At 40.2% G+C, this 13,922-nt stretch overlaps 2 protein-coding genes across 5 annotated transcripts; both read left to right on the forward strand.

Moving 5' to 3' along the window:
* The first annotated feature begins 3,464 nt into the window (after positions 1 to 3,464).
* Positions 3,465 to 8,948, forward strand: LOC104824610 (serine/threonine-protein kinase EDR1-like). Of its 4 annotated transcripts, XM_010556708.2 has the most exons (15): positions 3,465 to 3,949; positions 4,284 to 4,724; positions 4,921 to 5,024; positions 5,135 to 5,717; positions 5,796 to 5,865; positions 5,997 to 6,224; positions 6,467 to 6,507; positions 6,637 to 6,705; positions 6,814 to 6,914; positions 7,074 to 7,152; positions 7,260 to 7,427; positions 7,519 to 7,568; positions 7,653 to 7,829; positions 8,290 to 8,346; positions 8,485 to 8,571. In XM_010556708.2, exons 1-14 carry the CDS (start codon positions 3,533 to 3,535, stop codon positions 8,297 to 8,299), a joined length of 2,538 nt encoding a protein of 845 aa, XP_010555010.1. In that variant the 5' UTR covers positions 3,465 to 3,532; the 3' UTR covers positions 8,300 to 8,346; positions 8,485 to 8,571. The 4 variants fall into 4 exon arrangements, with proteins under 4 accessions (XP_010555010.1, XP_010555009.1, XP_010555008.1 ...); XM_010556707.1 differs by lacking the exon at positions 8,290 to 8,346 and having other exon boundaries at positions 6,000 to 6,224; positions 8,485 to 8,948; XM_010556706.1 differs by lacking the exon at positions 8,290 to 8,346 and having other exon boundaries at positions 3,466 to 3,949; positions 8,485 to 8,948.
* Positions 8,949 to 10,313: 1,365 nt separating this feature from the next.
* On the forward strand, positions 10,314 to 13,473 carry LOC104824612 (EIN3-binding F-box protein 2-like). Its single transcript, XM_010556710.2, has 2 exons — positions 10,314 to 10,628; positions 11,143 to 13,473. The coding sequence occupies exons 1-2, from the start codon at positions 10,604 to 10,606 to the stop codon at positions 12,990 to 12,992; spliced, it is 1,875 nt and encodes a 624-aa protein (XP_010555012.1). The 5' UTR covers positions 10,314 to 10,603; the 3' UTR covers positions 12,993 to 13,473.
* Positions 13,474 to 13,922: the final 449 nt, after the last annotated feature.

Here is a 13,922-nt window from a genome sequence, read left to right on the forward strand (position 1 = left end):
AAAGCAACATCCTGAGGAGAGTGGTGAGATGAGATAGCTGGAGAATCATCCAAGGACACGTCCACCGCTACAGAACCGAAAGGAGAAGCAGAGGAAATGCCCGGCGAAGACGAGTACGGGAATTGATCCTCACAAAACACCACATCACGAGAGACAAAGAACAAGCCACGATCCACATCAAATAAACGCCAACCTTTCTTACCATAAGGATATCCAACAAAAATACATTTCGTACTTCGACTCGCAAACTTGTCTCCACGATGACTTTGTGCATGAGCATAACATAGGCAACCGACCACACGAAGATGAGATAAATCGCATGGACGTCCATGAAGCATCTCGTAAGGCGTCTTGCCATGAAGAGAAGTAGAAGGAGTGCGATTAATTAAATATGCTGCTGTAAGGATACAATCCCCCCAAAACTCGATTGGGAGAGAAGACTGAAAACGAAGCGCTCGTGCCACATTAAGAATGTGACGATGTTTGCGTTCCACACGACCATTCTGCTGCGGAGTTCCTACACAGGAAGTCTCATGAATAATACCGAGTTGTTGGAAGTAAGAGGACAAACCCAAGAACTCAGAACCGTTATCACTACGTACACAGCGTACTTGTACGTGAAATTGCCTTTCAACCATGGCAATAAACGAACAAAGATAGTGAGATGCCTCAGATTTGGCCTTCAACAGATATAGCCAAACGGATCGCGAAAAATCATCGACCACGGTCAGAAAATATCTGGCACCGGAATGTGATGGAGTGCTGTACGGACCCCAAATATCACAATGAACATGTTGAAAAATCTGATATGTTTTATTACTGCTCAAAGGAAACGAATCACGAGTTTGTTTGGCTCGGAGACATACTTCACAAGCCTTATTAGAAGAACAATCAATACTGGAAACATCAAAACCAGAAACTAACGAAGTAACACGAGAAGATGGATGACCCAAACGACGGTGCCACAACTCAAATGCTGTCGTATTTTTGATGTGAAACGCCGCAGTCTTCATCAATCCTCGAAGAACATAGAGTCCATTACACTGCTCACCCACTCCAATCGGCATCCTCGAATGCCGCTCCTGAATGACACAGAGCTGATGAGTAAACTGAACAACATAATCTGAGTCGGTAAGCAATTGTGCCACAGATATCAAATTGCAAGTCAATCCAGGAACAAAAAAAACGTCATGTATCGAAAACTGATCCGTTAACCATACAGTCCCTTTTTGGACCGACACAACATGGTTGCCATCCGGGAGTCCAACATCACATGTAGGCATAGAAGTAATATCCGAAATCGAGAATCCATGTGGCTGAAGAGTGCGTACCTGAGGTAGTTTCGGTTGCACCAACACGCGACGCATTCAAGAGCTCTACCAATGTCTTCCATTGGTCCGGAGTAATGCCAGAGAGGCTGATACTGTTCGGATCAGTCGGAGGAGGATTCGACTTGGACTGAGACACAGGCGCAGAAGGTTGTGCCGCATTGGCACGAACACTATGACCGCGTCCCCGACTGGTGTTACGACCTCCACGACCCCGTGCGCCCTTTCCAGCTTTGGTAGAACGCTCGGACCACCAATCTGGAAATCCATGAATCTCAAAACATGTTTCCACAGCATGGCCACTACGACCACAATGAGTGCAAGTCAGTGATTTGTCCTTTTGAGTCAGAACGAGGACGAGACCTGACATCAGACTGAACCGACAATGCCATAATATCTGATCGGTCGTCCTTAGCTCGGACAGCAGCACGTTTTGATTCCTCTTGTTGCACCGTGGAATAAACACTCGCGAGAGACGGAAGCGGTGTTTGTGATAACAAACTCGAACAGACGGTACCAAAAATAGAATCATCAAGTCCAAGTAGAAACTGATGAATTTTATCTTCTTCCCGCTGTTTAAACAATGTCTCAGAAAGCCGACATGAACACCCACCACAAGTGCACATCGGAATCTTCTCGTACAAGGTAATTTCGTCCCAAAGTTTTCTCAGTTTACCGAAATAAGTAGCAACTGACATACCATGTTGGCGACAACTGGAGAGTTCAGATTTGAGAAACTGCATTCGAGCTCCGTTTGACGCCGAGAATTGAGTCGCCAACTCATTCCATAAGTCTGCAGCAACTTCTGTACTTGGTATGTTCGGTCGAAGAGAAGAATCGATCGTATTCCGGATCCAAGAGACAATCAGAGAGTTTATAGTCCACCAATCATCCAAATCCTCAGATTCCAAAGATGGTCGGGGAATTGAACCATCCACAAAACCAAACTTTTTCCTCGAACGTAAAGCTGTCCGAACATCACGAGACCAATCACTGTAGTTGTGCTCCTTCAACAGCGTGTGAGAGATCAGATTGCCGGGATTATCGTTGGCAGTAATGTCATACGGAGAAATCGTGCGACGTTGCACGAGAACCGGAGTCGACTGGGGCTGTTCCGGGGACTCGTTACGGAGGCTGCAGATTCGCCAGACATGCTGAACACCGAGCAAGCAACAAAAAACAAAGAAAAAACCAAGAACAAAAACCCTAAACCTGGGTCTGCTCTGATACCATGTCACGGCATCAACTTGGAAAACTTTCTCCCCTGTTTTATTCAATTAACATCTGTATTTATACACATATGAAACCCTAATGCTGAAATTAGACAAAGACTAATATGCCCTTGTACCTACACTAATACGATCCAAAGTTTACGACGTTAGAAAACCCGATTACGTCCTTATATTTTTTATTTACCCTTTTACCAAAAAAAAGAGTTTACGACGTTAGCCGTTTTTCCGGGACGAGGATATGATGAAGTAAGATTTATTGATTCATAATTTTTTTTGGCCCGCCTGAATGTTTTTGCTCTCAGGGAGGGGATAATTTCTGTTTAGTAAGGGAAATTTCCGTATAAATAAGAATATATCAATTTATAAAATTCTCCATATTTCTATAACTAATTAATTCAATAAAAAATGGTAAGGATTGATGATCTGGTGGTTGTGAATCTTGTGATGACGTGTGCAAACTATTTTTTTACCACATCATCATTTTTGTTTGAAAGGGTAGATATTACTAGGTTTTCGGAGAATTTTTTAAAAATTTAAAATTTGATAGATTAATCACATCAAATATCGGATTTAATTGATAAATAAAAAAGTAGATAATTTTTTCGTTGAGTATATGATTTTTTTATTTTTGCGATTTTCTCTATTTTTTTATAACAAATTAAGCGTATTTATATGGAATTTTTCAATTTTTAAATAATCATAATTAGATAATCAGATGCATTTCGTATTAAGATTTAAAGTATGGAGTGGAGGCAGCGAGACGAAGAAGAGCTAGCAGGTTAAGTGAATCTGATTTAAAAATAAAATAGTGGGCGCAGGACAGATTCCAGTAATGGCAGTGCAATTCTTTTTTTTTTTTTAAATTTATTTATTTATGATTAATTTTAATTTTTTTTTTTAAAAAGGAGGAAAAAATTCACAGAAAGGAGGCTACACTTTCAGAGAGAGAAATTGATTCGTCGTGGGTGATCCATGCCGAAGATGAAGCATCTTCTCCGGAAGCTGCACATGGGCAGCGCAATTGGCGACCATCACAGGTTGGACGAGCCAAGTCGGCCGGTGATCGCTCCGAGTCCGATTCCAACCCCTAGTCCTATCCCCGCGTCCACTTCGTCGGTTTCTTCCTCTGGTTCGGCAGCAATGCAGCGACTGACGGAAGCGGAACCACCGGTGACTCGTGATCGGACGGCCGTGAACGGTGTGGATTTCAATATGATGGAGGAGGAGTTCCAGGTCCAGTTAGCTATGGCGATTAGTGTGTCTAATCCTGATTCGCGGGAAAATGCGGACACGGCTGAGATCGATGCTGCTAAGCGGATTAGTCTCGGGGTTCCGGCTCCGCTCGCCGACTCGGATTCCGTCGTTGATTTTCTCTCGCTTCGCTACTGGGTACAGCGTGTATTTTCTTATGCTTAGATTTTTTGTTTTTGAGTTTCATTTCTTTGTACTAGGGTTTAGGGGTTTGATTCTGTGATTCCGTGGTTCGGAGAAATTAGGATCTTGCTATATAAATCACGGCTACTGCTTGAACTACTATTTTGGTTCAATCAGCTACTGAATTGGAGTTACTGGGAGTATTCCTGATTGAGGGGATTTCGCAAAAGTTTCGATTTCAGGTGTCTACGTTTGTTCAATTATGTATCTGTTACCATGCAGATCATTTTCTTCCTTGATACGATGATGGAGCTCTTCAGCTGATTGCAGGGGTTGTTCTTACTTTCAGGGACATAAGGCTATCAATTACGACGAGAAAGTCAAGGATGGATTTTACGATGTCTACGGGATTACCTCGAATTCCCTTTCATTAGGGAGGATGCCACTATTGGTGGATCTTCAAGCGAAATCAATTTCAGAACATGTTGATTATGAGGTCATTTTGGTAAACCGATTGGTTGACCCTGAATTACGAGAGCTTGAGAGAAGGGCATATGCCGTATCTTTGGAATGCCTAGATTTTGCGCGTGGCCTGGTTTCAAGTGATTTGATCCAAAACATCGCAAGTATGGTTGTAGAGAAAATGGGTGGTCCAGTTGAGAATGCTGATGAAATGGTGAGAAGGTGGACACTCACAAGTTATGAACTGAGGAATTCTTTGAACAGTATTATTCTTCCGCTTGGGAGCCTTGATGTTGGTCTTGCACGTCACAGGGCTTTGCTTTTCAAGGTTGTTTTTAAGTCTTTCACATGTTTCAGATTTTTACCTTCTTGGGAGTGGTTATATTTTATCGCTTCTCTACTGGCACCAGAACCCTTGATTCTTTTGTGTTCTTCAATTCTATTTTTTTTTAATCGTTCTTTCTTTCACCATTAGATGATGCCAGATTGATACTAAGTACACCATCCTTTTTATTTGTTAATAGGTGCTTGCTGATGGGATTAACCTCCCCTGCATGCTGGTAAAGGGCAGCTACTATACTGGAATTGATGACGGGGCTGTGAACTTGATTAAGCTAGGCAATGGAAGGTATTCTTTGATAAATGGCAATTGGCTGCTTCTTAATATTTTGGGTTGAGTCTGATCTTCTTTGATGATAGTTAATTTTTGCAGTGATCTAATTCATTCTTCCAATGCAGTGAATACATTATCGATTTGATGGGTGCTCCAGGTGCTTTAATTCCTACCGAGGTTCCCAGCAGTTATCGTCCAATTTCTTGCCCTGATTCAAGAGTATTTTCTGATTCTCTGAACACATTGGAAACTTCACGTTCGGTTCTTGACAACGAAACTGGGACTGCAGTAATTTCGGTTCCCGAAACAAAATATCCTGGTTGTGATGCAGGCACAGATTTTCACTCTGGTTATCATAAAGATAACAATGACAAATATGCTGTTGAGAAACATCAAACTGAGAGGTTTGAGCATGACTTTGGAAAGCTAATGCAAACACAACAGAGATCTGGTGAAAATATGCCTGTAGTTTCCGGGAAACCAACATCAGCACAGAAAGTTAAAGTTAAGAATATCTCAAAGTATGTCATAAGTGCTGCAAAGAACCCTGAATTTGCACAGAAATTGCACGCTGTCTTGCTAGAGAGTGGTGCATCGCCTCCTCCACATTTGCTTATGGATATCAATCCAAAAAATCTGAGGGAACAGAAACAGCATCAAGAAAGTAGTAGTTGTATGGTTTCTGATGTTCACTGCAACCTGGAAAAGGTATGTTCAGGATCTGCATCTTCTAGGTTATGTTCTTCTGGATTTGAATATTTCATCATTTCCATCTGTGCTGAATAGATAGAGGAGCTGGCAATTGAACAACTGAGAGAATCTGAAACAGGCCAAAATTCAGATCTATGTACCTCAGGTGAGGGATAGACAAATATGAAATATGGATCAAATAGTCAATAAGTTGATGTTTAGAAGAATATTGGACTGTCTGGTACCTGTTGATGCCTTTAGAGTTGGAAAACATATTGATGGACCTCTCACTTACAGCAGCTGAGTCCTACCAAGCAGTGGAGGTTCATTGCTCAACAAAGAGAAACTTTGATGTCAATAATTTTGGTGAAGTAACTGCCATTGAAACAATGGAGACCAAGTCTGCTGCTGGAGAGACTAGTCTATGCAACAGTCATGATCAAGGAATTAATCCATTGCTCGGTGATGCTGCAAAATGGGAAATTCTGTGGGAAGATCTAAGAATTGGCGAACGCATTGGTATTGGTAAGATTTGGATTGCATTAAATATTAGCTGTTCTAGAAGTATATGGGCTATATTGTGAACTCAAGGGGTATCTTAGAGAAAAATTCTGGATGAAGTTTTGTTCAAACTTGTTATTCCGGTTTTCCCTTGCATCGTGACTCGTGAATGAGATCTGGATATTCAAGATCTTCAGTTCGATGCTATTATATTGAATGAAGAAATCTGACCCTCCCATTTTTGTTATCACTCTGGAATGTTGCAGGCTCATACGGAGAGGTTTACCATGCAGAGTGGAATGGAACTGTAAGTTATGTTCTGGTGTGACATTCTACGTATTAGGTTTCTAAAATCTTACTCACATGTCCTCCAGATGAAAGAGGATTTGCTAGTCACTAAGGGAATTGTTTCGCTGATTTTGGTCGGTCTTTGCAGGAAGTTGCTGTTAAGAAGTTTCTGGACCAAGATTTCTCTGGTGATGCATTGACACAATTTAAATCTGAGGTAACAACAGTTCCCTTAATCATAGGCATCTTTTATTTTGTGTCCAGGGCCCGTTGTTCTTTCTACTCACTGGGAAAGATATTGTTTTCTTTTTTGTGTTATGCATAGGTTGAAATAATGTTGAGATTACGGCATCCAAATATTGTTCTTTTCATGGGAGCAGTTACCCGTTTGCCACATTTCTCTATTCTGACAGAGTTTCTACCCAGGTTGCTCCTCATATTCCTCTTTTACAGCTCGAGAAGGGGCAATTAGTTCAGTTTGTCTCTTCTATTAAGTGGCCTTTTTGTTCAAATCATTGTATCATCTCTCATTGATAATTTAATTTCTCGAAACAAAATGAGAGAAGAATATGTAATGCAATGCAGGGGAAGTTTGTACAGATTACTCCATCGCCCTAATACTCACCTTGCTGAGAAGAGGCGTATGCGTATGGCTCTTGATGTGGTATGTAAGATATGTAACGCATGAGTTGGTTAAACTGCTTTTTCTTTTTGCCCAAATCAAACTCTTAAGACCCAAATTTTGTTACGGTTTTGTCTATCGATTTGCAGGCAAAGGGGTTGAATTACTTGCACACAAGCCATCCGATCATTGTACATAGAGATTTGAAATCTCCAAACCTTCTTGTTGATAAAAATTGGGTTGTGAAGGTTTGCGATTTTGGATTGTCACGCATGAAGCACCACACTTTCTTGTCTTCAAAGTCAACCGCAGGAACGGTTAGTTTTATTTAGAACAGCAGTGTTCTAAGTTGACTGTGATTATGTGATATCTTTAAGGTTAAAGAAATTTGCTTTTTGGCCATTGCAGCCTGAGTGGATGGCTCCAGAAGTATTGAGAAACGAACCCGCAAGCGAGAAGTGAGCAAATTCGAGACTCGTCATCTGGAATTTGTTAAATCTTGTGTATTCTCTGTTTGATAATCAACTGGTGTTTTTGAGCAGATGCGATGTGTACAGTTTTGGTGTTATATTGTGGGAGCTAGCTACTAGACATATCCCGTGGAAAGGTCTGAACCCGATGCAGGTCGTTGGGGCTGTCGGGTTTCAAAATCGGCGTCCTGAAATCCCAGAACACATTGATCCAACCACTGCACAGATCATACGTGAATGTTGGCAAACGTAAGTCCATTTTCTACTTGTATGCTCAAATCCTTCTAGGATAGTAGGGGTGGACACGGGTCATGTACCCGAAGTTTTTGGAGTTCCCGGTCTAGGCCTGTGTCCACGGGTTTCATGGCCAAAGTATATCAGCCTTGGCTTTCTGAGACTCGAGTTCTGCGAAAACCTGCAAACATTTGTTGACCCGAATTCACAGTAAGGGGTATGATGATAATTTTTCACAAAATAGAATGGATATTTTGTAATTACCCTAAATACCAGGGGTATGCATGTCGGAGGGTATATGCGAGTAACTCATCACGGGACGACAAAACCCGAACCCAAACCTGCTGTCAGATTTCCTCGTCTCGTCCAACTCGTGCTCAATCTCGTTCGCTACTGAGTAGGGGTGGACATTTTTATCCGAGACCATGAGTTTTCGGATATCTTGTCTCACGGGTACCCAATTTTGACTACTCAGGAAGCAGTGAGACAATCGTCGGGTTTGGGAGACCAGAAACCCAGAAGACGGGTTCAGGTTCGGGTTCTATTATTTGTTGACGGTTATCTCGTATGTATTTGGATATTTAGAAAATGACTATAATACCCCTGATACTTGTTCCAGTACAATCTACTTTCCAGCTCAGCTCATCAAAAGGTGTGGTCTTTTGTGCAGGGAGCCACATTTGCGGCCTTCATTCACACAGCTGATGCACCGGCTGAAGCGGCTGAAGCGGCTGACGATGGAAACCTCCGGAGAAAGCCCAGGAAGTTCGGTACAACAGTAGTCACCCAAGTTTCTCATTCTCGGTCCGGTTCAAAGAGCCGACAACTGGGGAAAGCCAACTCCGGGAAGGTTTTTTTTTAAAAAAAAAAATCAAAAGCAGAATACCAATTTCCCCCTCTGTTGTCGATTTAAGGGTAAGATAAGTTAGGGAAAATGAGGGGGTTAAGGGGTGAAAGCTGTTGAGTTCATTCGAAGTGGGAGCTCAACTTATACAGAGAAAGCCCTTGTAAACCCTTTTGTAACTATTGCTCCTACTGTGTAGGCAATATTGTTACTACATGGTAAAAAAAAAGACAAGAAAAGAAGAGGAATAAAAAGGAAAAGAAGAAAGAGAGAGAGAGAGCTTAAGTTTATTGTTGAATTGTGTTTTTGGGTTTAGGTTGTTTTTTTTTTAAAAAAATCGTATATTAATATATAAATTTTAAAGAAATGAGCTTGTAACATATTCTAGATAAATAAATAACCATATTTTTTTTTTTTTTTAAATAAAACTTTCTTAATTTTTATATTAAAATCTAACTTTTTTAACAACTTCGAGAGTAAACTTTCTTAACTTTTATATTAAAATCTAAAATTTTTAGAAACTCCAAAAGTCATCTAAAAGTTTACAATTTAATTTTTTTTATTGTTTTTAAAGCTTTAAGAGTTTAATATAGGAGTCAGTTATTTTAATATACTAAAATTTTAAAATTCGTGTATATATATATATATATATTAGTTTTTTTTTATAAATTGGTATACTAATAAGTCATTTTTCTTTATTTTTAATATTTGGCTGTAGGTAAAAGATTTTCCGTAAAATCGGATAAGTGTAAAATATGCGGAGATAACGACGACCACAAATCCATCTCTTAATTATTGCATAACACAAAAAAGAGAAAAATATTATAAATTATATAATTTTGGAGGAATTACTATAAAATCGAAATTAATGGAAAACAGAATTTATGTGGAAGAAACTAAATAAATTTGGAACTAAAACTTGTCATTGTATATGTATATACAAAAAAAGGATTATTTGTTTGGATATTCTTTGTATTATGTATGACATTAATATCTTAAAATATATTAGTATAGCATTTAATATGTAATGATTATATTGTGTTTATAGTGTCAGCAATTAATGGAATAATATATATATATATATATATATATATATATATTTATCCGGTTTGAACAAGTTGAGATTGCATCGAAATATACTTGTGTCACATTTGAATATGTTGGAATTGTGTTGCAATGTATTGGTATTGAATTTGAATATATTGGGATTAGTTCAAAATAAGTTGGAGTTGTGTCGGAATATATTGACATTATGTTTGAAAATGCTGGAGTTGCGTTGAAATATGTTGGGTTTTGTATGAATTTTGGGTAATAATGAAATTAACAAATGATTTTTAGTTATATATTGATTAACGCAAAGTAATTATAAATTATTATGGAATCCAACTATATGCAAACAAATGTCCACAATTGAAAAGTGTTTTACACTAATCTGATTGTGTATTGGAAACTCTATTTATTATTAAATATACTGTCGTCATAAGAAGAACTTCTTTGCGTGAAAATTCATTGTATTCAACTTTTTCAGAATATATTATTAGTTTTTCCAATTATAATATTTTCATTTAAAATATGTCTCTAATAATCTATTATTGGGGAGAGAAATTCCGACTTTCCGCTGCAAGTTCATTGAACTTGAGGTTTACTTTATTATTCGCTCGCCATTAAAGTCCTTCCTTCCCCCCTGTCTCCTCAAGAATCATCATCATTTCTTCTTCTTCTTCTTCTCCTCCTCCTCCTGTGTAAGTCATCGTCCTTTTTTGCCCTATCTTATAGGGTTTCGAAAATTCCCTGCGTTTCTTCACGCGTTCATGAATCCGAGTCTTCGAGGCCTATACGACGCCGATTTCGCCCTGGTGGTCTTCATCTCCTTCTTCGTCCTTTTCGCTCGAATTTTTGCTCTCTTCGGAGGGTTTGGTTTTCCGACGGGGTTCGAGCTTTACCCATGTCCGGCCTCTTCAGATTCAGTGGTATGTTTACCAAAGCCTTTACATTTTTGGCTTTAGTTTTGGCGTTTCCTTTTGTGGTAGTTTTGTCATAGTGATCGGTTCGTCCGATTTAGAAACTCTGCAGCTACTTCCAATTCTCGTCGCATAGTCTGTGGAATCATGGAATTTTCGTCTAGTGTTGATTTATGTTCCGTCCGTCCTTGTATCTATTTAGGCGGTGGGTTTGCGCAGTTAAAGGGTATTGCAAATTTGCTCACCTCGATTAATGTATTACGATTCGTAGATTCGAGTTTACAAATCTGAAACTATGGTGGTTAGTACGTTTATATTTATAGGGTCTCTATCCCTCTGGTCCTTTTGGGTGATTCTGTTCGTAATTTGGATCATATTCTTTGTTCTCTTGGGTTCTGTGGCTCTGCTGACTGCTGAGTGAATTGTAGTTTGTGTCTGCAATCTCTCTGTTGAGGAACTTCAATGGATTTGAGATTCATATTGAAAATAATCAAACTTTTTGTTGTTGTCGTTGTTGTTGTAGGTGATGAAGACTTTTTCCCTGGAGGATCGTTGTATCTATCCCCGGGAAGCCAAATCGATGTATATTACCCAGCACATAAGCGATCAAGGATCGCGGCCCCGGCTATTTTCAGTGGATTCGAGCAGAATCAAGTTTCAATAGATGTCTTGCCAGACGAGTGCCTTTTCGAGATCTTCAGATGCTTGCCCTCTGGACAAGAGAGGAGTGCCTGTGCTTGCGTGTCCAAGCGTTGGCTTGGCCTTCTGAGTAATATCCGTGGGGAGGAAGTGAGTGGTTCGGAAGACAAATCTCAAAAAGTAGATGATGAAGGGCATTTGTCAAGAAGCTTGGAAGGGAAGAAAGCCACAGACTTAAAGCTCGCTGCCATTTCTGTTGGAACAGCTAGTCATGGTGGACTGGGGAAGCTTTCGATCCATGGGAGTGATTTTTCCAGCAAAGTGACGGATGTTGGCCTTCGAGCAATTGCATGTGGTTGCCCGTCTCTTAGGGTTCTTTCCTTGTGGAACTTGCCTTCAGTTGGTGATTCTGGTCTATATGAAATTGCACAGTCATGTCCGGCGCTTGAAAAACTTGACCTTTCGCGCTGTCCCGGGATAACTGACAAGGGTTTGGCTGCAATAGCTGACAACTGCCCGAATTTGATTGACTTGACGATTGACTCATGTTCAGGCCTCGGAAACGAGGGATTGAAGGCTATTGCTCGATGCTGTACCAATCTCAGGTCTATCTCTATCAGGAACTGCTCACAGATTGGAGATCAAGGAGTTGCATTCCTCTTGGCCCAAGCTGCTGGTTCTTTGAACAAAGTTAAGCTTCAGATGCTGAACATAACCGATCTGTCTCTTGCAGTACTTGGGCACTATGGAACATTAGTTGCTGATCTCGTGCTTAGCGGTCTTCGAGGTGTCAGTGAGAAAGGTTTTTGGGTCATGGGAAATGGAAAAGGGCTTAAAAAATTGAAGTCTCTCTCGGTTATGTCATGCCTTGGCATGACAGATGGAGCCCTTGAAGCCGTGGGAAGTGGTTGCCCTGATCTGAAGCAAGTTTATTTGAGCAAATGCTTGCTTGTCTCTGGAAAAGGGCTCGTCTCTCTAGCCAAATCCGCACTGTCATTAGAAAGTTTGAAACTTGAAGAGTGCCACAGGATCAACCAGTTTGGTTTTTTCGGATTTCTTGTGAACTGTGGCCTAAAGTTGAAAGCTTTTTCGGTGGTTAACTGTCTAGGCATAAGAGACATTAACCCGGGATCACCCCTGCCATCAACCTATTGCAGCTCCTTGCGCTCACTTTCAATCCACTGCTGTCCTGGGTTTGGCGACTCAAGCCTCACTCTCTTGGGCAAGTTCTGTCATCAGCTTCAGGAGGTTGAGCTCTGCGGGCTAAGTGGAGTTACAGATGTTGGCCTTCTCGGGCTGCTTCAGTACAACAGTGCCGGTCTGTTGAAGGTTAATCTGAGCGGCTGCATCAACATCACTGACAATGCAGTCTTGACCATTGTCACCCGACATGGCTGCACGCTTGAGTCACTGAACCTTGACACCTGCAAAAATATCACAGACACAAGCCTGATTGCAGTTTCCAAGAACTGCTACTCAATCAATGACCTCGATGTGTCGAATTCCCGTGTCTCAGATGTCGGTATCGAAGCCTTGGCATCTTCTCCCAACCATCTGAATCTTCAGATCTTTTCCATCGGTGGCTGCTCGGCTGTTACAGACAAGAGCCTGGCCTCCCTACAGAAACTGGGTCACACCCTTTTGGGATTAAGCATCCGACATTGCAGCAAAATCAGCAGCAGCGCCATCGATGCTCTTCTAGAACAACTGTGGAGGTGCGATATACTTTACTGAAGCCATAAAAATCTCAGGAACCCTAGTGTCACCTGGAACTCGGTTTCTTTTTCCAGGAGGCAGCAGCTGTTTTTTAAAACAATTTTTGCAGGTTCCCATCTAAACATGGGTATCTGTTTCAACGGCTGCTTGCCATTCCTGGAGGTCCTGTTACCGAGTTTTCTGGGCTCTAGGGTCCAGTTGAGTTTGGAGCTCTCATCTGTGTCGTGTTCAGTTGTATTTTCGAGCTCTCATCTCTCTGTGAATGTCTTTTCGAGTGCTCTCTTGCTGTTCAGTTGAGTTTAAGTGTCCTGGTGTCTTTGTCTCTGCTATGGAGCTTTCGGCTATGGCGGTGTAACATCTTAGTTCCGCCATGAGAGCTCTTCAAGTTTTTCTCTAGGGAAGGTCTTTCTTTTCCCTCTTTTCCGAGGCACTGTTGGTCTGTTCATATGCATGTAATAGAATTTGTTCAGTTAAGTAATATAGTTGTTGTATGCCTGAATCTCGTGATGTTCGATTTAGCAATTCAATGTATATGGAAACATATAACGTGTTTATGATATTAAATCAGGCGTAGGTATATGGGCGGATACAGAGATCACTCCACGTTTCACGATAATCCTTGGATTAGTGTTAAAATCTCATGGTAATTTATAATAATAAAATTAAGGGAAATAGCCAAAAATCTCTGTATTTTTATTTTATTTTAATTTTAATTTTTTATTTTTTATTTAAAAAAAAATCTGTACAATTATTTTATTATAAAAAATTCTGTATTTTTAAGTTTTTATCAACTGCCACATAATTTTTAAAATTAATAAAATAAAGAAGTAAATACAAAAATAAATAAAATATACATATACATACACACACACGTACACATACATATATACACACATACACATATATATACAATTTATAACTAATAAATATATATATCATCCAAAAAAA

Source organism: Tarenaya hassleriana, unplaced genomic scaffold (assembly GCF_000463585.1).
Source record: "Tarenaya hassleriana unplaced genomic scaffold, ASM46358v1 Cleome40, whole genome shotgun sequence".
In the NCBI taxonomy this organism is placed as follows: Eukaryota; Viridiplantae; Streptophyta; class Magnoliopsida; order Brassicales; family Cleomaceae; genus Tarenaya; species Tarenaya hassleriana.

What these genes read in the sequence shown, in the direction of transcription:
- LOC104824612 (XM_010556710.2), top strand. Translation starts at nt 10,604, where the DNA reads ATGTCCGGCCTCTTCAGATTCAGTG. An exon ending in CGGCCTCTTCAGATTCAGTG is followed by an intron (nt 10,629 to 11,142) that starts GTATGTTTACCA and finishes TTGTTGTTGTAG; the next exon opens with GTGATGAAGACTTTTTCCCT.
- LOC104824610 (XM_010556706.1), top strand. Translation starts at nt 3,533, where the DNA reads ATGCCGAAGATGAAGCATCTTCTCCGGAAGCTGCACATGGGCAGCGCA. An exon ending in TTCTCTCGCTTCGCTACTGG is followed by an intron (nt 3,950 to 4,283) that starts GTACAGCGTGTA and finishes TCTTACTTTCAG; the next exon opens with GGACATAAGGCTATCAATTA. An exon ending in TTCACTGCAACCTGGAAAAG is followed by an intron (nt 5,718 to 5,795) that starts GTATGTTCAGGA and finishes TGTGCTGAATAG; the next exon opens with ATAGAGGAGCTGGCAATTGA.